General features: G+C 44.8%; 2 protein-coding genes across 2 annotated transcripts; both read left to right on the plus strand.

Annotated features, from left to right (window-relative positions):
* Positions 1–9,958: 9,958 nt before the first annotated feature.
* LOC128714946 (uncharacterized) lies at positions 9,959–15,555 on the plus strand. Its single transcript, XM_053809827.1, has 4 exons — positions 9,959–9,979; positions 14,777–15,139; positions 15,258–15,380; positions 15,481–15,555. Exons 1-4 carry the CDS (start codon positions 9,959–9,961, stop codon positions 15,553–15,555), a joined length of 582 nt encoding a protein of 193 aa, XP_053665802.1.
* Positions 15,556–17,144: 1,589 nt separating this feature from the next.
* Positions 17,145–18,481, plus strand: LOC128713514 (tRNA (adenine(37)-N6)-methyltransferase). The gene is made up of 5 exons (XM_053808375.1): positions 17,145–17,215; positions 17,282–17,408; positions 17,468–17,860; positions 17,949–18,215; positions 18,275–18,481. Exons 1-5 carry the CDS (start codon positions 17,145–17,147, stop codon positions 18,479–18,481), a joined length of 1,065 nt encoding a protein of 354 aa, XP_053664350.1.
* Positions 18,482–19,677: the final 1,196 nt, after the last annotated feature.

The raw sequence follows: 19,677 nt of genomic DNA on the forward strand, positions 1-19,677 counted from the left end.
AAAATGGTATCCTCCCGCCGAACCACGGGAAAAGCTGGCGCAATGAAACTGCACACTTACCCCGGTGGCTCGGAAGCAACAAAGCATGAATCGCACTCGTGAATCTCCATCTTGCGCTCATGCACTCGGGCACCGGGCACCAGGTCATTCCTGTCTCGTGGGCCCCAGCCACAGCCCGTGCGCCCGTGTGTACGTCAAAAGGTGCGAACGGCTTGAGGACGTGCGATTCAAGAGTCATTACTTTCCTTTCTTGGCAATCACATAAGAAAGCTTTCTGCGGGTATCGCACCATTTAAACGCGGCCAGAGTGATGTGCTCGTGGGTCGTTTCGCTGATGTGCTCGGTGTCCTCGTTTGTTCGGTTTCCTTTTTGCCTCCCTCTAGGAATCCACTACCACAGGAATTTCATCTCCAGCGCACTGTTGACAGGGTTTTATTTTGTGCTTTGAGTTTTTTCTTTCTTTCTGCGTTCGCTTCGTTTCTCGTGTTGCTTTCTCCAAAGTTCAAAGACGGAATTGACACCTGCAAGTGCTATTAACATTTTTCTTCCCCCCCAAGCTTTACTACGGGTGTAGAAGCTACATTATTAAATTGTTTTTTTTTTGTTGTGCTGTTTCTTGTGTTTGCATCGCAATTAATAACGCTAGCAAATCGGGTCGATTGATGTTTGTTGGGTGAAGCGATTTTTCCGCTTCCCGCTTTTTCCCAATGATTTTCCGATCTGATCGTGCTAAGCAGATGGATTGTGCCGTTTTGAAGTGTGTGCCACTGTTCCGATACGCGAAGGAGGTTTAAATCAATCAATATGGAAAGTAGAACGAGTGCGAGCGAACTTTAAGACTTCCCGCAAGAGGTTTAAAGTCAATTCTGCGTTTTTTAGCAGGGTAAATGATTGATTTTGAACCAAGACTTCTTCAGGTCTCTCAAGGTTTTTGTACAGATTTATTGTTGATAGGACACTACTTCTTCCCGAACTACCTTGGACGGATGAAGCTATTTCTAGATGTTCACTGCTCCGATTACACAAAAGTCAGAATACATCAACATCGTATGTCACATCCCTGGATGCAGGAAGGGACTCCGAATCCAATATCTGTTTAGTCCAAAGCCCATTGGAGGCGAGTATGAAGCTAAAATTATATGACTACCTAACCTAAGTAAGCATAGCGCGAAGCTCAACAGCTCTGAAGCAACCTCAGATCGATACCAAATCTAGTAGCCAGGAATACAGCTGTCAGAAAAGTATTTACCTACCATTTAATGACAATAAAATGTTAAGTTAAAGTAATTGACAAATATATCTGCAATCAATTTAGCAATTCCTGCTCTTTAATGTTTTATACACAGACGACAGTGCCGATAAAAAAAATTAAATCGAATAATTTTACAAAAAATAAACGCACATTGACTTCGAACGAACTTCAAACAGAGCATTCAACCAAAAATCCTTCCAGGCACCAAATTATACAAAGTAATCAGTAAATAATGATCCATCTTCCGTGATATTACGCCTCCAACGCTCGGTAATCATCGTCACGCTCGAGGCAAGTGTTAACGAATGAATTGTTTGAGTTTAATTTAATAATTAACACACATTCCACCGTGTTCCGCGATGCATTCGGATGCAATCTCGATCAAGTGCAATCGCTCAAAATTAACGCATCCGACGATAATCTTTACAAAGTGGCTGTAGTTTTATTGACTGCTGCATTTTTTTTTCTTTTATCTTCTCCCGTTTGTGCCACAACAACCCACCCAAAAGCCGGCACCCAAACGACCAATTAACTCGCCAGTATTAATCAAACGGAACGAAAGTGGTGCGCACATGGGCAAGCGCGCGCCCGAAACAAACAAAAAAAACCTGGCGGGCCGGGCACAGCGGAAGAATAATCAGCCAGATAATTAGCAGTGCCCAAAAGTACCCCAAAACGGTCGGCTCTTCCCAAAGCCAACCCGGTCGGTGTGGCACATTCCGGTGTCCGGAGACGAGCTGCTTAATTTGATTTTAAGTGCTCTCAATCACTCGAACTGTCGCCGGCACCAGCGCTCAAGATGTAGTACGAACGCCCCGCCGCGAACGCCCGTGTTGGATGAGCGATGGTGAAAGTTAATAATTAAGTTGGTCGAGTCGGTTCGATTCAATTAGGGAAGGAAATTTCGGGCATAATATAATCGCTTTATTTCCATTTCGAAGCGCATTTTCCTGGCCGGGTGCACGGTGCACTCCCCGGAGTTGTCCGACTTCTCGCACTCCGGTTGCCAAAAAACCCGGGGGTGAAACATAAAACCACGACCCGCAAAACCAGAACTATTGCCGAGGCTACAAACTACAACCAACACTGACACAACACACCAACAGCAGCGCTCCCCAGGGAACAACATCCGGCATGGGGCGGGTATTGCCCGTGTCGTCCGGACGTCAAAATGCTTGCCTCCATTTAGGAAATGAATTATTCACTACCCCCCCTTTCTCAACCATCTCCCGTTCCGCAGAAGCATCTCTGTACGACGTCCTGATTGTATGAGTTCTGGGTACGTAACTTTCACTTCCACTGACTGATTGGCCAAAGTAGCCAAAATGGAGGAGGCAACGGCAACCGAACGCAATGGTACAACTAACTCCGCTACATGCTGACCGGATCAACTTCAGAGCTGACCACTGTTGAGCGTTCGCTTGGTAGGGTGTCGCCCCTTTCCTCACCACCAGAATGCAACCACATTCTTGGCGGCAAGGCTAGTCGAGCAAAACGAGGGGAAAGCTAGCAGCAAATGCTGTCCTACACCGAGGATGGCTACTTTGTGTACCGCAGACCACGTGTCCGATGACAAGAAACTGAAGTGGATGATTAAACAAATTCTTACCACCTCGGAAGCGTTACTCCCCGAGTGGCTCATTACGGAGCCTCAATTGACTAAGCGTGCGGCAAGGCGAGAAGTGGCGGGTTATGTTTGCATAGGTGGGCAGCTCATTTACAGTCCTCCGGTAATTCGATAGCAAATGAAACGCCACCCCACCAAACAGCACGCAAACAGCCCACGTAAATGGAGCCAAACCTCCGGAAGTGGCACCATATTGGATCGTAATTCGCTCGCGTAAGCGAGTCACACACTGTTTGCATTGCCGATGGAGCACAGCGCCCCAATCGCATCGGCGCACCGTAGGGAGTATAGGAAGCGAACGATTATTGGCCCCGTGGAATCAAGCTCGCACCGACCGGGACTTCCCATCGCTGATCGCAACGCATTCGGCACACCAACTGTCATCCGCAGGCGGGCGAATTGTACGGCCAAGCCATCACCAGACCATGCGGTTACCGAAGCAGTGAGCGCTCTTTGACGCATAATAGTCGCTCAATATTAACAACAACAAAAAAAAACTTTATCATTCTCACACTTTATCGGCGCTTCATACATGATTGTCAATGTCAATTGAGTAGGAATGGCCATCACAACAGCGCAGCAGTCCCCGTATGTCGATTGCAGTCTGGTATTGTTGTTGTTGCGTAGGCCGTTGGGTATCACATCACACAAACCCACTGAAACCTATCGGAAACCTATGGATTGGTGGCCGACAGCTACAATTCTTCCATTTTTTTCCTTCCTGATTGCACTTTGATCGACTTGATCGATTTGACATCCCGCACTCGTTTAGGCTTTTGTTAGCGAATGGTTCCACACAGAGAGACCTCATTAATCGGGAGATTGGGACGGAATTCGTAACGCACAGCAACTACTGATTGGTATTAATTTTTCGATTTCTATACGACAATCTTCACGCGTTCGAAGAAGGAATCGAAACTAGCGTTGCGTTGTAAGCTACTGCTGTGGGGATTTTGTGTGCTGCATTGAGGTTATGCTCAGCAGGCGTAAATCCTGCTTGGAGGGGATACTCCCCGATACTCCAACCCTTTCCCAGTTGGTACCGGGGATCGTCATTCAGACGGTTGGCCCTAATTGAGTTGCATGCAAAGTAAGACATCCGCATCAATGACACCGCATGCTTCCTGGCACTTGGAGGAAATCCGGTCAGTACCGTACGGTAAACCTATTGCAGAGCGCCTTCAGAGCACTGGGGCCGAAACAACCGTCCCAACAAGCGTACGATGGTGTCGGTTATACGCTTTGGGGAAATATTTTCAAATATTGCAATACCAGCAGCAAGAACAAAACAACGGAAGGATGCCTCAGCTGCTGTTGTGCCGGCACCGACCTGCTACCCAACTCAGCCACTTACGGGAAGTTTGCAATGAAGATCGATTGAACTCACCCTCCAAACGGTCTGCTTTCATGCTGCTGCTCTGCCGAGTTAGCCTCTTTTTGGCAAACATTCAATATTTCCTTTACGGATTCCCTTCCAACATCGCACGCCGTGTACAATGCCCGATTCAGCCAGCATTCCACACTTTTCGTGTTGGTATTTTTGACGGCAAACCTGCCTCACATCAACGTGATTGTAATTTCAAACATCAGTCATGATGGAATAAATTGACAAACGAATATGCCGTACATATGTTACTGTTGTGTCCCGCATTCCCAACCAAGCCCCATTTCTCCCCCTTCTTCCGCTTCTTCGCTAAAGAAAGTGAGACGAATCGGTACAAGTGTACAAGTGTTCAACAAAACATACGCAAACAATGCTGTGGGATCAATCTCCAGCGGGCGATGAAGCGAGATCGTAACAAACAGGATGGGCGTAAAAGGCATCCCCATCTTAACCGAGCACGGCACGAACACAATAAAGAAAATGAGAAGGGATAGAAAGTGAGTTAACTATCATATGGAAAACGTATTAACAGCTAAGTAGAAATCACATAAACCGATTGCTATCCGCATTCGATTCCCAGCTGTGGCAGCGAGATGGTTGCTCGCATCGAGGGATTTCACATCCCTCTTTGCAAGGGTTGATTCCGATTTATGCATCAAAATGAATACGTCGTAAATCTAACCTCCCCGCAGCGCATGGGGGAAAACTTATCAGAAACCTCATTTGTCATTTTCTTTGTGACATTCAATTAGTTAGTATCTATTAGATTGTTGGTAACAGAGGCGACTGTTGGGCTGGAAGGATGTAGAATTAGAATTAGTTATTACAGTTTGTTTGGAATGTCTTATTATCCACAGTGAGTTACACATGATGAGACCAAAGCTGTAGGAGTTGTGAGGTAGAACTTAGTAACTTAAAAAAAACCTTCAAATAGATAAAGATCACAACCAAAAGGAGAAGGATTTGTAGATAACCTAATAAAGTTTTGCATAAAAATAGATGATGAGTTGGTGAAACAATCATACATGAAATCATTATAAACAATAAAATAGTATTCTTACAACTATTGATTTTGCACATTTTGAATAAGGATGGCAAATAATAAATGAGATGAAATAAGGTAATCAGCGGAATCGAGGAATCTACAGTAAATATTCTAGCATCAACCTACGCTATCTAAGGATGTAATGTATCGTAACAAACCTTTCCACTTCTTGCCATAACGAACATCGATTCGTTTGGCTCAAAGCGGTCATAAAATAATTACTTTGTCACACCGTCAAGTACTTGCTGCTGTTGCAGTACATGCAATAGTGATGTTTCTTACATACAACACTTTGCAAAACACACTAAGAACTTATTTTATCATTCCTACTTTAAGAACTAACGCTAATAACATATAATTTCTCGTTAGCGACGAGTTAAACAAACACATCCTCGTTGGTCGGGAATCTTCTCGAAGCTACTCGATCGATGTGTGTGGCGCCCTCTGCTGTGAAATATTAGCACCTAGCTGACGCATATAAATCAACTGTTGAATAATATTCAACACTGACAATGATTCAATCAACGACTTCAAGCATACTAGATCGAACGTCGAGCACCGAAACAATTGAGCTGTATCGTTAACTACTCGTCAAGTTTAGCAGAAAATCAGCCATCAAGACTCATTTTATTGTGTAATAACGCTGTTATCTCCTCCAATCAGAAATAACAGCTCTGAAAGGTTCTCAGTATTTGAAACCGCATTCTTAGATTACTTCTTGGAATTTATGGAGATTCTATTTCCAGAACCAATGATAATATCAAACCTTTCGATGAAGACGTGACACGTGATTCTTAAATTTCCTACAAAATGCTCCATTTCTGGAAAAGTTTGCACAAGCGTAAACTAACGTTGTAATTAAGATGAAAAAAAACTAACGTTCACGGATGTTAACAATTAAGAGTTAAGTTGTATAATGAATATGAATTAATGCGTAGTAAAATAACTTCGTTCAGCATTTGCAGCATGACAAAATCCATTCCATGGGCCAGAAATATCCAGCCCATATTGATAATCTTAAGCCGCAGGCAATTATCTTGATTGTTCAAACAAATTACCTCGCACAGAAATGAGTCATCGCTAATACGGCTCTGCGCTATCAATCGAATCGAAAAACTTTCCCATTCATTAGCGAATTGTTCGATGGATCAAGCCGGCTTAAGATTTAAGCATGATTTTTCAAGACCTGCCAGAAAGGGATGATGATTTAAAAATAGACGCACACACACACACATCCGATCGACAAGCGCCGCACTGATAACGCCTACTGATTCACCATCGCCTACTGAATGTTATCTGCTATTGTTTGTTTTGAACTTGCTAGCAAGCAAGTCACCTCGGTGTTTTTGATGGTATCAATACAAAAGTGTTTACATAATAAATACCTTAACATATACCATCATACTTGGTGTTCTGCATAAGATGCCAACCGAAATGCTCCATCATTCGGGATCGTTTAGGTCGAACATCAAACTATGTCCGCAAAAAAAAGTGAAGCTTTCCAATCGAAATTCGATTTTCCTCGCACCTCTATATGGCCGTCGGCCTAAACATACAAAGCAGACAAGTCCACCATCACCAATTTATGCTGACACTCGATCCACTTTTGGTTACCGTTTAATGAACCACAGCAACGGATGCTCCTGAGCGAACCTGAGCGAGCTGTTGCCTACACACATGGTGTCTTAATTTCGATGGCTCAGTTTTAAGAAGTTCCAAAGCCCTTCCAAGACGAGCGCTTAAAATTAATTCTCCGTTCCGAAGCGAAACCGACCGAGCAACGGCCTGTTATTTCGTCGCTGGGAGTAGAGGAAGCTGGGCGACAAGGGTCTAAAGTTCGGGTGGGGACCAAACTGTATCCTCCACGTGGTTCATGTGTGCGTGTGTGTGAGCCTCGAAGGGCTCAAAACACCCTTTACCGGGTTTTTGGGGTAAGGCAATAGTGAAGGAGTTGTTAATAATTTATGACAAGCCTGACAATCATAATGAACGATAATAAACATTTGCATACTTAACCCCGCGGCACCGTTCGATCCTCCCCCTCCCAGCCACCCCCTACCACTTTCACTTTCCCGCTCATTAGGCGCGCGTATGCATAGGCCGTGTGATTTTACTGTCCCGAAAACATACAAACAAACTATCGATGAAAACATAAACCGAGGGCCGGGCAAAGGAAATTGGCTCGAACTGACGGGCCGATATCGTCATTGTTATTGCGTACCAAAGCCCGTACTACACGTACGGATTTCAAGCACCTCACTCTCGCTTTCTATCTCGCTCTCTCGGACAGCCCACTTCAGTATCGGTTGTTGATTCAGCGGCGGTCATGTGTTAAATTAGTTAAAGAGGTTAATTGTTCGATATATATTAGGGTACTCGATTTCTGCGCGAACCCGACCCTCTTACACAAAACCACATGCACTCCACATGCAGCTTGATTATCAACCAACGCTCGTGCCGGAGGGACAAAACGGAACCCCCGCCACGATTATCGTAATCGATACCACCCTTTTGCGAAGGGGCGAGATGAGAAAATTCCACCCCTCCCCGGGGGAGAAGGTGGACACAGTCCGTGATTCACCGTCCGCAAGATTCGCATTCGCTCCCCTAAGGCAGACCCTTCCCTGAGCCGTTCAGCAACAGCAGTCACGGCAGGGAATTTTCCACCCAATCCCAAAACCCACCAGCAACCATAATTAATTGCAGTTGAGTTTAGCTCCGAACCGGCCTTTCTCGGGCGGGAGTGTTGAACAACCGATTCTCGGAAGCTTTATGAGCGAATTGGACTTTAATCCGCGTCCGCATGAACATCATCCCATTACCGGCACACAGTATCCCTTCTGGGGAGCGGTGAGGGGCAGTTTGTTTAATGCTTTCGGGGTGATCGCGACTAGGTCAATATCGGATCACCCATCGACCATCACAAAAGCGTTTTCGCAAAGATTAAAATCCAAAACGGCGGATTGAAGAAGCGCGATGTAAAACAAATTGGGTCTGACATTCAATTTATTGCCTTTCTTGTTGTTTTTCTACAGTGCGTAATATAACTTTAAGAAAAATTATTCTCTTCAGAACAAAATAAATCATTAGATACATATTTGAAATGGCGTTTTACAAAGTTACACCATAATCTTGAAAATTTGTACGTATTTTATTTACATATTTTCTAGCAGATCGAAAATTACATCTTATAACCTTTCTAAAAAGCCACTGGGATATTGAATGTTTTGGATGTGTATTGATGTGAATAATCGGGCAATAAATAATTAGTTTTAGAAGCAGTGTAATGCAATAGTTTAAAAAAAAATCTGATAAGTCGGGCGACTGCCGCTCAATTAAATATCTCAGGTCTCCATAGATTTATGGAACATTTTTACTGATACCTTTTCAACCTTTGGTTTCTTTTTTGTAAAACGTTGTATAAGGTAATCTGCAGGTATATAATTAGTGCATAAAACAGTAATATAGTACCCACAACATGTTGCACAGTAGCAACAAAGATGAAGAGTGTAATTGGCCGTTATTCGATTTAAAGCGCTTTGAAAATATCTTTTATCTTGTCAAAGTTAAAAACATACCAAAAAGCTGTTGTAACAAGAGATGTGAAAAAAAGATCGAACACATACCTTGCTGAAGATTTTGCAATAATCTTTGATTGTGTATAAGTTTACCTTTCTTATTCAATACCATTTTTATTCTCAAAATAACAATTTGCCATGTAATTATGTTACGTAGTGTAGCAACAGTTGAACGTACGTCGTAAGATGCGATAATTAAACACGGTTAAAGTAGTTTCGCGGTAAAAATAAATCTCTTGCCTTGTCGATGGGATGATTTATGCAAAGGGTATACAGATTGTAGATCACAAACGAAACCATTCGAACTTGTATTGCTGCTACCCACTCATTACCACAACCGTCACCTTAGCTGGGCATTCTTGTCCACCCAAAAGCATTAGGCTTCAGTTGGAAATGTATACATAAATAACTTTTCCCATCGCTATAAAACCTTACCCCGCTCTCTTTGCCCACACGCACGAACCTCACACCTTCAATTGTAAAGACAATTTCCTAATGAAGGATTAAGATCAAACGCCTCCGCCAGAGCGCTGGTGATCCTTGTGCGCATGCGTCAACGCTGCCTTCCAAACCTTCGCCAAAGCAAGTCAGCTGTAGTTGACAAGGTGGTAGCTTATCTGCAGTTACTTCGCACTACATACCATAAAAAAAAAACAAGTTATATGGAAAGATATCAACCGGACCAACCGTCCCCGATAAGCATTCTTTTCGCGCTAATGTGGTTTGTTGCTTTTTGTTGCCTTCTTTATGTGTTTGTAGCATCACTCGAAAGCGCTATAAAAGCTTCCGCTACTAACGCCGACCTGGCCAGTGATTTACATCGTTCTGCCGTGGGTTTGTCAATCCGGTGAGACTTGTGGCGTCTCGTAAGACTCAGCAGGGGCCCAGATTTCGTGGGGCAGCTCAGTGCGTTCCTTTCGCCCGGTGCAGTGTACATGCAGCCCTTAAAACATCGATGCATTTGTATGTGATTGTCTGTTGAAACAGCAGCGTGTAAAATCGTGTACGTGTGATTTGTCTCTGGAACGGTTGTGACAACGCGGCCTGATCGTGTCATCTCTAGCAAACAAACATGGATAAAATAGCGAAGCTAGTAAGTGCGACGGTAAACCTAATTTACCTACACCGTTCGGATCGAATCAGTAAAGCAATCCATCATCCGGTCCGTTTTTTTTCCGGAACGTCAAATCTGTTCCATTTGGGGGTGAAAAAAAAAACACATGAAACAATAAACGGTTACGATGGGTTACCGATGCACAGCAAAACGTTACGCCCGCAGTCAATGGCAAATTGAGACTGTCGGATCGGAAAGGGGTTGATGAAATTTTAATTTCATTCTAGCATACGGCACCGTGTCACGCCGTCATGGTGCACTCACGGTCGTCAACAAGCAGCGAATCGGTAGCATTTGTCATGTGACACCAGGAAAAAGCGGGTTTCCATTTGCCATTCCCGTTGCGTGGGAATACATGGTTTACATGGCACCGTCCACCCCCACCACCGGAACCTCGGTAGGTGGCTTATGGGGTTGTTGAGTGCGACCGATTGAAACAGTCCAACAGTCGTACCCGTTCGCACCCGTTCCATCAGTTAAATCATCCACCGAGTGAGGGTGTAGGTGCTTCTCTAACGCTAATTGTTCACCGAACACGTGCCACATCCTGCACGGAACCAAATCCACCAAGAGACCCAAGCGGGCGAACCCCTTGCCGGCGCCAGCAAGGTAGCGGAGCGGGTGGAAAACAAATAACAATTAGCAAAGCACCCGTTTATTGATCAATTTATTGAAACATTTTTATCCGGCGCACCTCCATGCGCGCTATCGACACACCGGCTTTGAAGCCAGTAGGGTATTTTCCTGCTTTTCTTTTTCCAAACTTTTCCAATGGTTTTTATTTTTTTGCAAAAACGTTGGCTCCACGCGCGGGAAAAACTAATACCGCGATCCCATCAAAATTGGCCCCGCAAAAAAACGGGCGGTATCGGCGGAGGGGGAGGATTGTGGAATGTGTGTGGACGAGTGCTTATGCACAAGCCGAACCGATATGAAAATGGGTCACGTTACTCGACAACCGGAACGCGGTGGCATTGCTTTCGATTTGCGATTGATTTTTAAACGTGTGCAAAGGAAATGCATTTTAATCGTTTGTTGCGAGCTGTTGCAATCTGTAGCATTGTGTGTAAAGCGTGTGTGGCCGGTGGGGCACAGCACGCAATCAGGACGATACGGATTTGCTTTGACAACGGGCTGTTATCCGTAAAGCATGACTAATAACAATCACGTAGCCGGGTTGCAGGCAACGCTGCAACCAACACCAAGTTAAACGACATCGACATGCTTGCATTCGTTTGCCAATGCGGCCTGTTTACAAACAGACCTGTGCTGGCTGACTAGTGTTGTGCTCAATGAATCTTTTGAGAGGAGTCAGCCATATGCATCTTTAGTGAGGAGTCATTCAAATCAGCAGTTGACTTTACAAATGATTCTCGTAAATCTCGCTGGAGTGTTTTGTAAACTGTGAATATTTCAACAGCACTTCCCTTAGCTAAAACTATAAGAGACCTAGTTTTGCCTAGCTTAGAATAGTAGAAAAAGTGGAAGAGTTCGACAAACATTTTGTTGTGTAAAGTTGTGCGGAGTAAAAAACTCAGCATCTCAGAAGCGTAAATTATAAAAACAAACCGAAAAACATGTTTCCGGAGAAACTCATCATTTTATGAAGTTTCTACGAATCATTGAGGATTCTATGATTCTTTGAAGGGTTCTTAAGTTGCCTTTGAGTTCTAAAAGTTGTCTAAAGTCTAAAGCTTTTAGTCGTTAGTTTAAGTTGGATTCGGGCGTTGTTAGTTTTGAGCTGAAGTCATGTAAAAAATTGGGGCACCGTTGACACGCTCCTGATACGCTCCTCATATCGCCACCATTACATTCTTCCTTCTGAAAGGACTTTGCCACCTGATACTACTAAGTTTGTTGTCATATAGTAGGTGATTAAAGCATATTGCTCTTAATAGACTTATTTGTAGCACGTAGACTAGACAGTGGGATCTCTCCGCACGCACCTGAGGATGCAAAGAGTCAAAAATGCCAAAACTGGGAGAGCTTCTCGAGGCTGTTCTGTCGACAAAGATGAAAAAGACCAGATAAGTCGATTCAAATCCAAATTGATCTCCATAGGAGATTCGATCCACCGACCTGCGGTGTACTAAACCAAACGGAAATACACGAGACCATGGGTCCGGTCTGGACCGTGAATGTTACGAAACAAATAAAGATTACACATTAAGGACGCTTTAACTGAAGTTATAACTATAGTTCCTATAATCAAGAACTAACAGGTCCAATAACATTTTAAAAAGTGCTTAAAAATACAACAATGCACCAATGGAAAATAATTACGTCGTAATTTCCGCTTGTGGGGAGCCTTTCAATACCCTTTATTTTTACCTTTAATGCATTATGCTTCCACCGATCAAAGGTTGAAATAGGATGTTTTACGGTCGCTCATATTACGAGCTAATGAATAGCTTTATCATACACATCAAATGTCACACTGCTCCTGGCACGTACTCTCGTGCATATGCAATATGGCATTTTAATTTCTAGCAAACACACACACACCACTCGCCATTGCAGTCGAACACAACCACAGAGCGCAATGAATGGAACAATCACCGTCCCCACCCGCAAAAGCCGTGGTTGGAGTACATTGCACAAGATTAAAATTCTCCCGCATTCCAAGCATTTCAACAAAATCCCCGCCAAACGGAACGGTCCGACGGGGAACCGTGCCGTGCCGTGCGGATCGGAAACATCGGCCATAAATATGTATGAAAAGTAATGGATTTATTATACCACTTTTATCCACTTCAGTTCGGGGCTAAATAAATCGCAAGTAGCTGTGTGCGCCGTTCGGTGCAGACGGCCGTCACCGTCTCACAGTGATGATGAGTTCTCGCGCAAGCTGACGTGATGTTAGACCTGATTGCTGCACTCGTACAGCACCAAGGCACTGCCGGAGCGTTCGCAGGCTAATAAGTCGATGCTTTTCCAATGTGGAGTGTGCATCACTACAGCAGTGCCCGAGCTACGGTTGAATAAATTAGTCGATCACATCAACGCACGCACGCACGCATTTCCGCCAAAGCTTTCCCCGTACGCAGCCGTACATCATAAAATGAATAAATCATACAGCAAACAACACGTGACGAATCGTGTACAAACATGCACTCTCTCCATCGCCATTCCTTACCGTGGTGGCGTTGCTGTGGTTGGCCTGTATGTACACCGGAAGCGCGAATACGATAATTTTTCGGTAGCGGAATTAGCGAACCAAAGCCAACACCCATCGATAGTGCACAGGAGTACTTTCCCGATGGAAATAATTAGATCAGGATTTTTCTTGTGTGTGTGTGTGTGTGTGTGTGTGTGTGTGTGTGTGTGTGTGGGTTGCTGTTGAATTGCTGTTGCCCATTTTATGCCCATTTACCGGTCGAAAGATCTCGAATTGGCGATAAGTTGTGTCCGGTCGGTAAATTGCTATTGACACCAACGATTGAACGAACGTTCGCAGTCGCAAAACGGCAGATTTTGTCTATCATTACACATAAACACCCGCCCGCCCGGAACATTAGCGAATAATGCTGATCTTATCACCGGGCGTCCGACTGCACTGGTGAATGGTGCTCCAATCGGGTCGAAATTGCTCTTTTAATGAACTGTAAAGAATGTCCACACACAAAAAAAAACACGCCAGAAGTACCCACATTTGGTGATAGAAGCTCACATGGAGTGAGGGTGAGGGGTCATGGAGCCGTACGCGCGTTTCAATGGTGCTCCAATTACGGGCAGCATCGTCCATTTGCAATCAATAGACGCCCATAGACACACACACACACACACACACACAGAACCATCAACCGCACCGGAATGGCGAAGAGTCGGCAAGCGGTTTCGGAACTTCTCCGCTTACTCCATCTGTCATTCTATTGACGCAGACCAAATAAAGTACCGGACCACCGTTTTGATTCCACCGCTGGGTAGCACACGGCCCGGCGTCACTCACTGTACGGTGGCCGCCCCCCATTTCGGAAGCGCCGGATCGAAGCGCGTTAGGTCAACATAATTAAAAGGTAACACTCAACGCCGCCCAGATAACGACCGCAAAGCGCTGAAACGATGTGAAACGCCCCCACCCCCTCCCGATGGGACGATCAAGAATGCGCTGGGTGGGTTGCGGGTTGAAGGAATTAAGGCCACAGTTGGTACAGGACGCGTAACGCGCACCGTATGTTTGGACGAACCGGTAACACATGCTTCGGGCGGTGGGAGTTCGATGCCATATCCTTGGTGATGACGCGTCCGCCATGCTGATGGTGCAGGAACTCGGACAGGTGACATGTGTGTGTGTGTGGCACTAACTCGTAACAATAATTGCACGATTACTCACCGGTGGTTCGAGATCGTGGCCAGCCTACGTTGCAAAGTGCTTCAGCACACTATCTATCTTATCGGCACTATGCAGCGCTGCGAATCTCCGGTCGCTACGTCATACCGCCAGAGCACGGGGATTCGGGTCATTCCGGGGGGAAACATCTGGTGGTTCCGGTCATCAAGAGCCTCAAGTATTGATACGTCAGCGATTGAACGAGTTGAATGGGGGGGGGGGGGGGGGGGGGCGAGGGATAAAAATGGCAAAGCTTCCTGACAACCTTTGCGATAAGCACCACAGAACATGGACGAAACCTATTGAAACGAAACGAACATGAATCATGGTCAATGCTGAATTTCGCACTACGATGAGGTGTGCCATTGTGCAACGATACTTGATGGGACTTCCGATTCTAATTCACATTCTTTTCCGGCACGGAACCTGACGCATATCCGGGGCAGATTTTTCTATTCTCAGTTGCAATCACAATGGCACTGGTGATGGGCAACAAGGATGACGATCCGCTGCGCCATCTCTTCGGTGGACCGAACGTGTGGGGACCGCTGATGAAGTGGAACCGGGCGGCGTCGGGCGAGGTTGCGAACGGTGGCAACAACCTGGAGTACACGGAATACGACCAACCGGACACGGACGCCGAAGCCGGACAGCCGATTGTGGTGAAGCGCTCCCATACACGCCAGCCCGTCTGTGAGGTGCTGCTGAACATTGTGTACGTCGGTAACGGTACGGACGGGTACGAGTATCGTCCCAATCACTATGTCACCGAGTCATGCCTTAGCTCGTACAACAGCTATCAGAATAAGGTAATTAGTTCGTGAGGTTACGTGCGGGTCGAGGTTGGAGAATTCCGAGCATTTCTACTTGCAATATGATTGATTTCGTACATTCTCCGTTGGTTCGTACCCGCCCCCGTGCTTGCAGTGTACCGAGACCGGCCTTTCCTGCACGCAGATACGGCAGAAGATCTACATCACGCGTCGGAAGGCGACTGAAGACACGGAGACCAAAGCCGTCAACTGCTGGGAACATGTGGCGCTCAGAGAGGTAAAAGCCGGGTCACACGGCACATAATGCCACGCTAGGTGGCGGTTTCATTAGCTTATCTCACCACTGACCGCGGTCTATCCCGTCTTTCCCGTCTCAGATCGATGCCGGCTGTGAGTGCATGTGGCCGAAAGAGCAGATCGGTGACAAGCATTCCTACCGTTTGGGCAAATAACAGCACGGCCGTGATGAGTTCTGGCGAGCGACACGAACAATTATGCTGCAGCCCCGTACAGGTGGACGTCGCCAACCGCCCGGATAACCCCCCTCTCCCGTCCGGCCCCACTGATCCCCATCCGAGCACTGATTAATGTGTAAAATGAGCCCTTTTACGTGTTTATCACCCGTGCAACGAGTATGTGTGCTGTACATATCCCGAATTGGCGTATTGGTGTACGAGCTACTGCGACATTCTGGTCCCCAATATGGCCCCAAAAACTCCCAAATATCGGTGACTTGTGGTGTGTGGGATTGAACACGGTTGCCGAATACTTGCACACGCTTTTTTATGCTAAACGTGCACCACAATCGCATGCCGTATACGCATACGTAAGCTTGACAACAAAGAAAACCCGCTCTATAAGTATTATTAACACTATTGTCGTACCTATTTATTGTAAGAAGCTAAAAACCCAAGAATCTAAATAAACACATCATATGGTAAAAAGGTCGGTGGTTTTCCCTTTTCTTGTCGGCGAGCCCTGCACTGAACCAGGGCAATATTGTTTGTTCGATCAAGTGTAAGAACCTGGCCGGTATGGGCCTCTGATGCCCGTAATCGCCCATAATCGACTGCATTCAGCTTATCCTTTTCGTGTTTTGCGAGTGTGATACGCTTGCATATTTTATCCGAGCTTAATCGGATCGATGCGTACGACCTTGCGCTTACCGTTGCAGCACACGTTGTTGTTAATGCGGCCAGTAATTCAATTCAACTTCGCGTACCAATAGCACATCAATTAGAGTCGATTTCGATTTACATTCCTCACTCTTTCTCGCTCTCTCTCTCTCCCTCTCGGTTGTTTGGAAAGTCAGTAGTCGCATGTTTTGGTCGATTACATATTGATGCTGCCAATTCTGCGCTTTATCCAAATTGGTGCACAAAAAATTGATCATTTTTGTTTGCTTTTGTTCCCATCCCTGTTTATGAGATCATCATCCAAAAGAAAGGATACAGATGCAACTCAAAGTGAGTGCAAATAAATGCACTTTAACAAACAAACAAGTTGCAAACAATATTGTTCATTGTTTCGACTAGTTAAAGTTGGGTTTTGTTGCTTTGCTTGATTGCTTTATTATGAACAATTGTTTTTTGTTGAATGAAATGAATTAAAAATCCAATCCGGAAAATGTCTTTTCCATCCCGTTCCGCGATAGTTCGATTATGTGGCGCCATCTATTTTAGAATAGCGTTACTAAAATGAGCTTCTCAACCGAAAAGTAATCTGTTCATGTTTTTGATAGTCTCTTTTAAGAAATATGTGCTATTTTTACTGAATAAACAATCACTTAAAGTGTAAAAAAAAACATACATAATCAAATAATACTTTTAAAACTTCACAATAGGGTTAATAGCAACAATAAAAAAAAATAGTCGAACCCTGTCGATGAAAGAGATACATTTTTCACCGGGCATGTATTATGTCCCCCAAGTGCTAGAATTTTTACACCGGGATTCAAACCTGTTGTCAAGTCGAATGTCGCTAGATTTGTTTACCTACAGACTTTCTCCTAGCTGGTTAGTGATATATTTTTACACGCATAATGAGTAATTCGGAAATAGAATACCTAAAAGCACAGCTAGCAACTGCTAGGAGTGAAATTAAAAACTTAAGGTACACCCTATACATTGTACAGTAATCGCCAACAACACTTAAAGCAACTCTTCGTTGATATTTCAGGCAACAACTCTCTAATCTGCAGCACATGCACACGAAAGAGCACCAACATATCTTAAAGCTTTTGACCGATTATCGGTGCGAAGGTTGCCAGGAAAAACAGCAACAAAATGGACATAGCAATAAGAAGGTTTGTATTTACGGCAAAAAATATTTCCCTTCGCCTACAACAATTATCCTTTTGTGCAGCAGGACGTATCGGTGGATGATGACGGTGCGGATGGATGCACGTTCAAGCCAATAGGTGTTATAAAAACGGTGTTCAATGAAAAGCGTGCTGTACCACGGCAGGCTAGTTTAGCATCGGGTTTGCTAAGTAGAATAGATATATCGTCAACCACATTCAACAATCCGGCACACTCCCTGGAAGGGCTGGAGAACTTTTCGCACCTCTGGATCATTTACTACTTTCACCGGAATCCGAACCATGCAAAAGCGAAAGTTGCTCCTCCACGGTTAGGCGGTGAGCGTGTCGGTGTGTTTAGTACGAGATCTCCACACCGTCCATGTCCCATTGGACTGTCCCTTGTAGAATTGGACAGGATTGAAGACTTTAAAGTGTATTTTCTAGGAACCGATATGGTAAGAGCGTTCTTTCTAGGGACTGATGTGAACGAGTTAGATTTTCCTTCGGATAATTCATAACGAGTGAATGGCCTTTTTGTCGCAGGTTGATGGTACACCCGTACTAGACATAAAACCATACATTCCGCAGTACGATGTTCCGGTTAAGATGAAGGAAGCAGAATTTCTTAACTCACGGGAAGCACCCGACGGAGAGGAAACGAATCTGCCGGACAAGAAACCTGGTGGATCAAACCACACCCAAACGGGACCTGCTGTAACCGTGCCCAACTGGGTGTTGAATAGTTCGAGCTTAAACGTAATGTTCAATGCTAATGCCGAATCCCAACTACAAGAGCTTCAAATAGAAAAGGTAATGGGAGAGCGCTTTGGGTGAATCGGTATTCTTTATAGCGCCTTTCTTCGTTGCAGAATTCCATCGTTGATGTACTAAAGGCTGATCCTCGTTCCGTATATTTACGCACGAAGTATGGTTCGCAAATATACACGTTTCGTTTGGGAGAGCATACCGTCACGTGTAAATTCGACGATCAAAACACTACCGTAACCGTCCTGCAGATACGAGACGTTGTTAATTTTCAAGAAATGGACGGAGAATGTTCCTCCTCAGCGCAGTAGAAACAAAACGCAACTAATCTGAAGCAGAACACGTACTAAAAGTACCCTGACGACGATATATTAAAGAGCTGCTATTATTTATCCGGCTTTTTGTTCAATCATAAAACCATAAAATATAAAATAGATAAACACCACATAAGTTAATTCCAGTTCGGTTTAGCAAACGTCCTCGCGATCATGTTCGGTAGTACGTTAAAAAAAATATCTAAATAAAAAAGGAAAATGAAATAAACACAAATTATGACCGATGCTGCTCGTCAACGGTCAACTGTGACTGGGGAATTGCAGTTCATATAACCCACTTGACAAAAAGTTCATTTTTTACCCATTCTGATTGTAACATACAGGGGTTTTCACTTTAGTTTTGACTGGCAGCACACATTTAAAAAAAAAAAAAGAAATCGAGTACGCGCGTCAAAAAAAGTGTTATGCCAGTCAATACTAAAGTGTAAAACCCTGTAATTGTAATATATGGCCTAGAGAACTACAACGCCAATAAGAAGAAGATAAGCCGACATCCAGTTGAATGGCATACGAGTAAATGGCGTTCTACTATGATTCCTACAAAACACGCTTTGTAAACAAGCCACTAATAAGGTGTTATAAAGCCACAAAAACACCCCACAGTCTAGTGCCGTGTCAAGCGGGTCTCAAAATTCGCTCGAAAATGAACACACCGCATCACAGCTGTGCTGGGGAGGGGGAAAAGCTAAAAGAAAACAACTGACGGTTCGAAACGTCAGCGGACGAACTTTGTTTATTTTTCGTCTCCCTTTGAACGGAACAGTACGGCGTAGCGCAGAGCGGAACAGCGACCGTAGAGAAATTGTAGCGCCGGGGGCATTAAAAGAGCACTTTTTTCACACTACCGTGATAACGTCGCGCGTGCGATAATGCAACTGCGGGTGTGAAACGATTAATAACACTTCAGTGTGTCTACGCAGCGAAAGCGATAATGCAATCGCCCATAATACGCCACGGGTGCCCATTGAAATTGCAGTGATTTAACAACCGGTTTCATTGGCGTTTCGTGAAATTCCTGTGTACAAGCTGCAGCTGTGCGTGGACGGTGCTCGAGTGATCGCTACCTGTGTGATGCGCGGTATACATTCCATCCGGGGCGGACGACGTTTTTCGTGTTGACCTTGCGTGTTTTTTTGAACTCGTAAGCAAAAACGGGTTCCGGTGGATCTTCG

Source organism: Anopheles marshallii, chromosome 3, assembly GCF_943734725.1.
Source record: "Anopheles marshallii chromosome 3, idAnoMarsDA_429_01, whole genome shotgun sequence".
NCBI lineage: Eukaryota > Metazoa > Arthropoda > Insecta > Diptera > Culicidae > Anopheles > Anopheles marshallii.

Bases quoted from the DNA above. Each gene is read 5' to 3' on its own strand.
- LOC128714946 (XM_053809827.1), top strand. From the start codon at position 9,959: ATGGATAAAATAGCGAAGCTA. The intron at 9,980-14,776 runs GTAAGTGCGACG...TATCCGGGGCAG, and splicing joins TGGATAAAATAGCGAAGCTA to ATTTTTCTATTCTCAGTTGC. The intron at 15,381-15,480 runs GTAAAAGCCGGG...TTCCCGTCTCAG, and splicing joins AACATGTGGCGCTCAGAGAG to ATCGATGCCGGCTGTGAGTG.
- LOC128713514 (XM_053808375.1), top strand. From the start codon at position 17,145: ATGAGTAATTCGGAAATAGAATACCTAAAAGCACAGCTAGCAACTGCT. The intron at 17,861-17,948 runs GTAAGAGCGTTC...TTTTTGTCGCAG, and splicing joins ATTTTCTAGGAACCGATATG to GTTGATGGTACACCCGTACT. The intron at 18,216-18,274 runs GTAATGGGAGAG...TCTTCGTTGCAG, and splicing joins AAGAGCTTCAAATAGAAAAG to AATTCCATCGTTGATGTACT.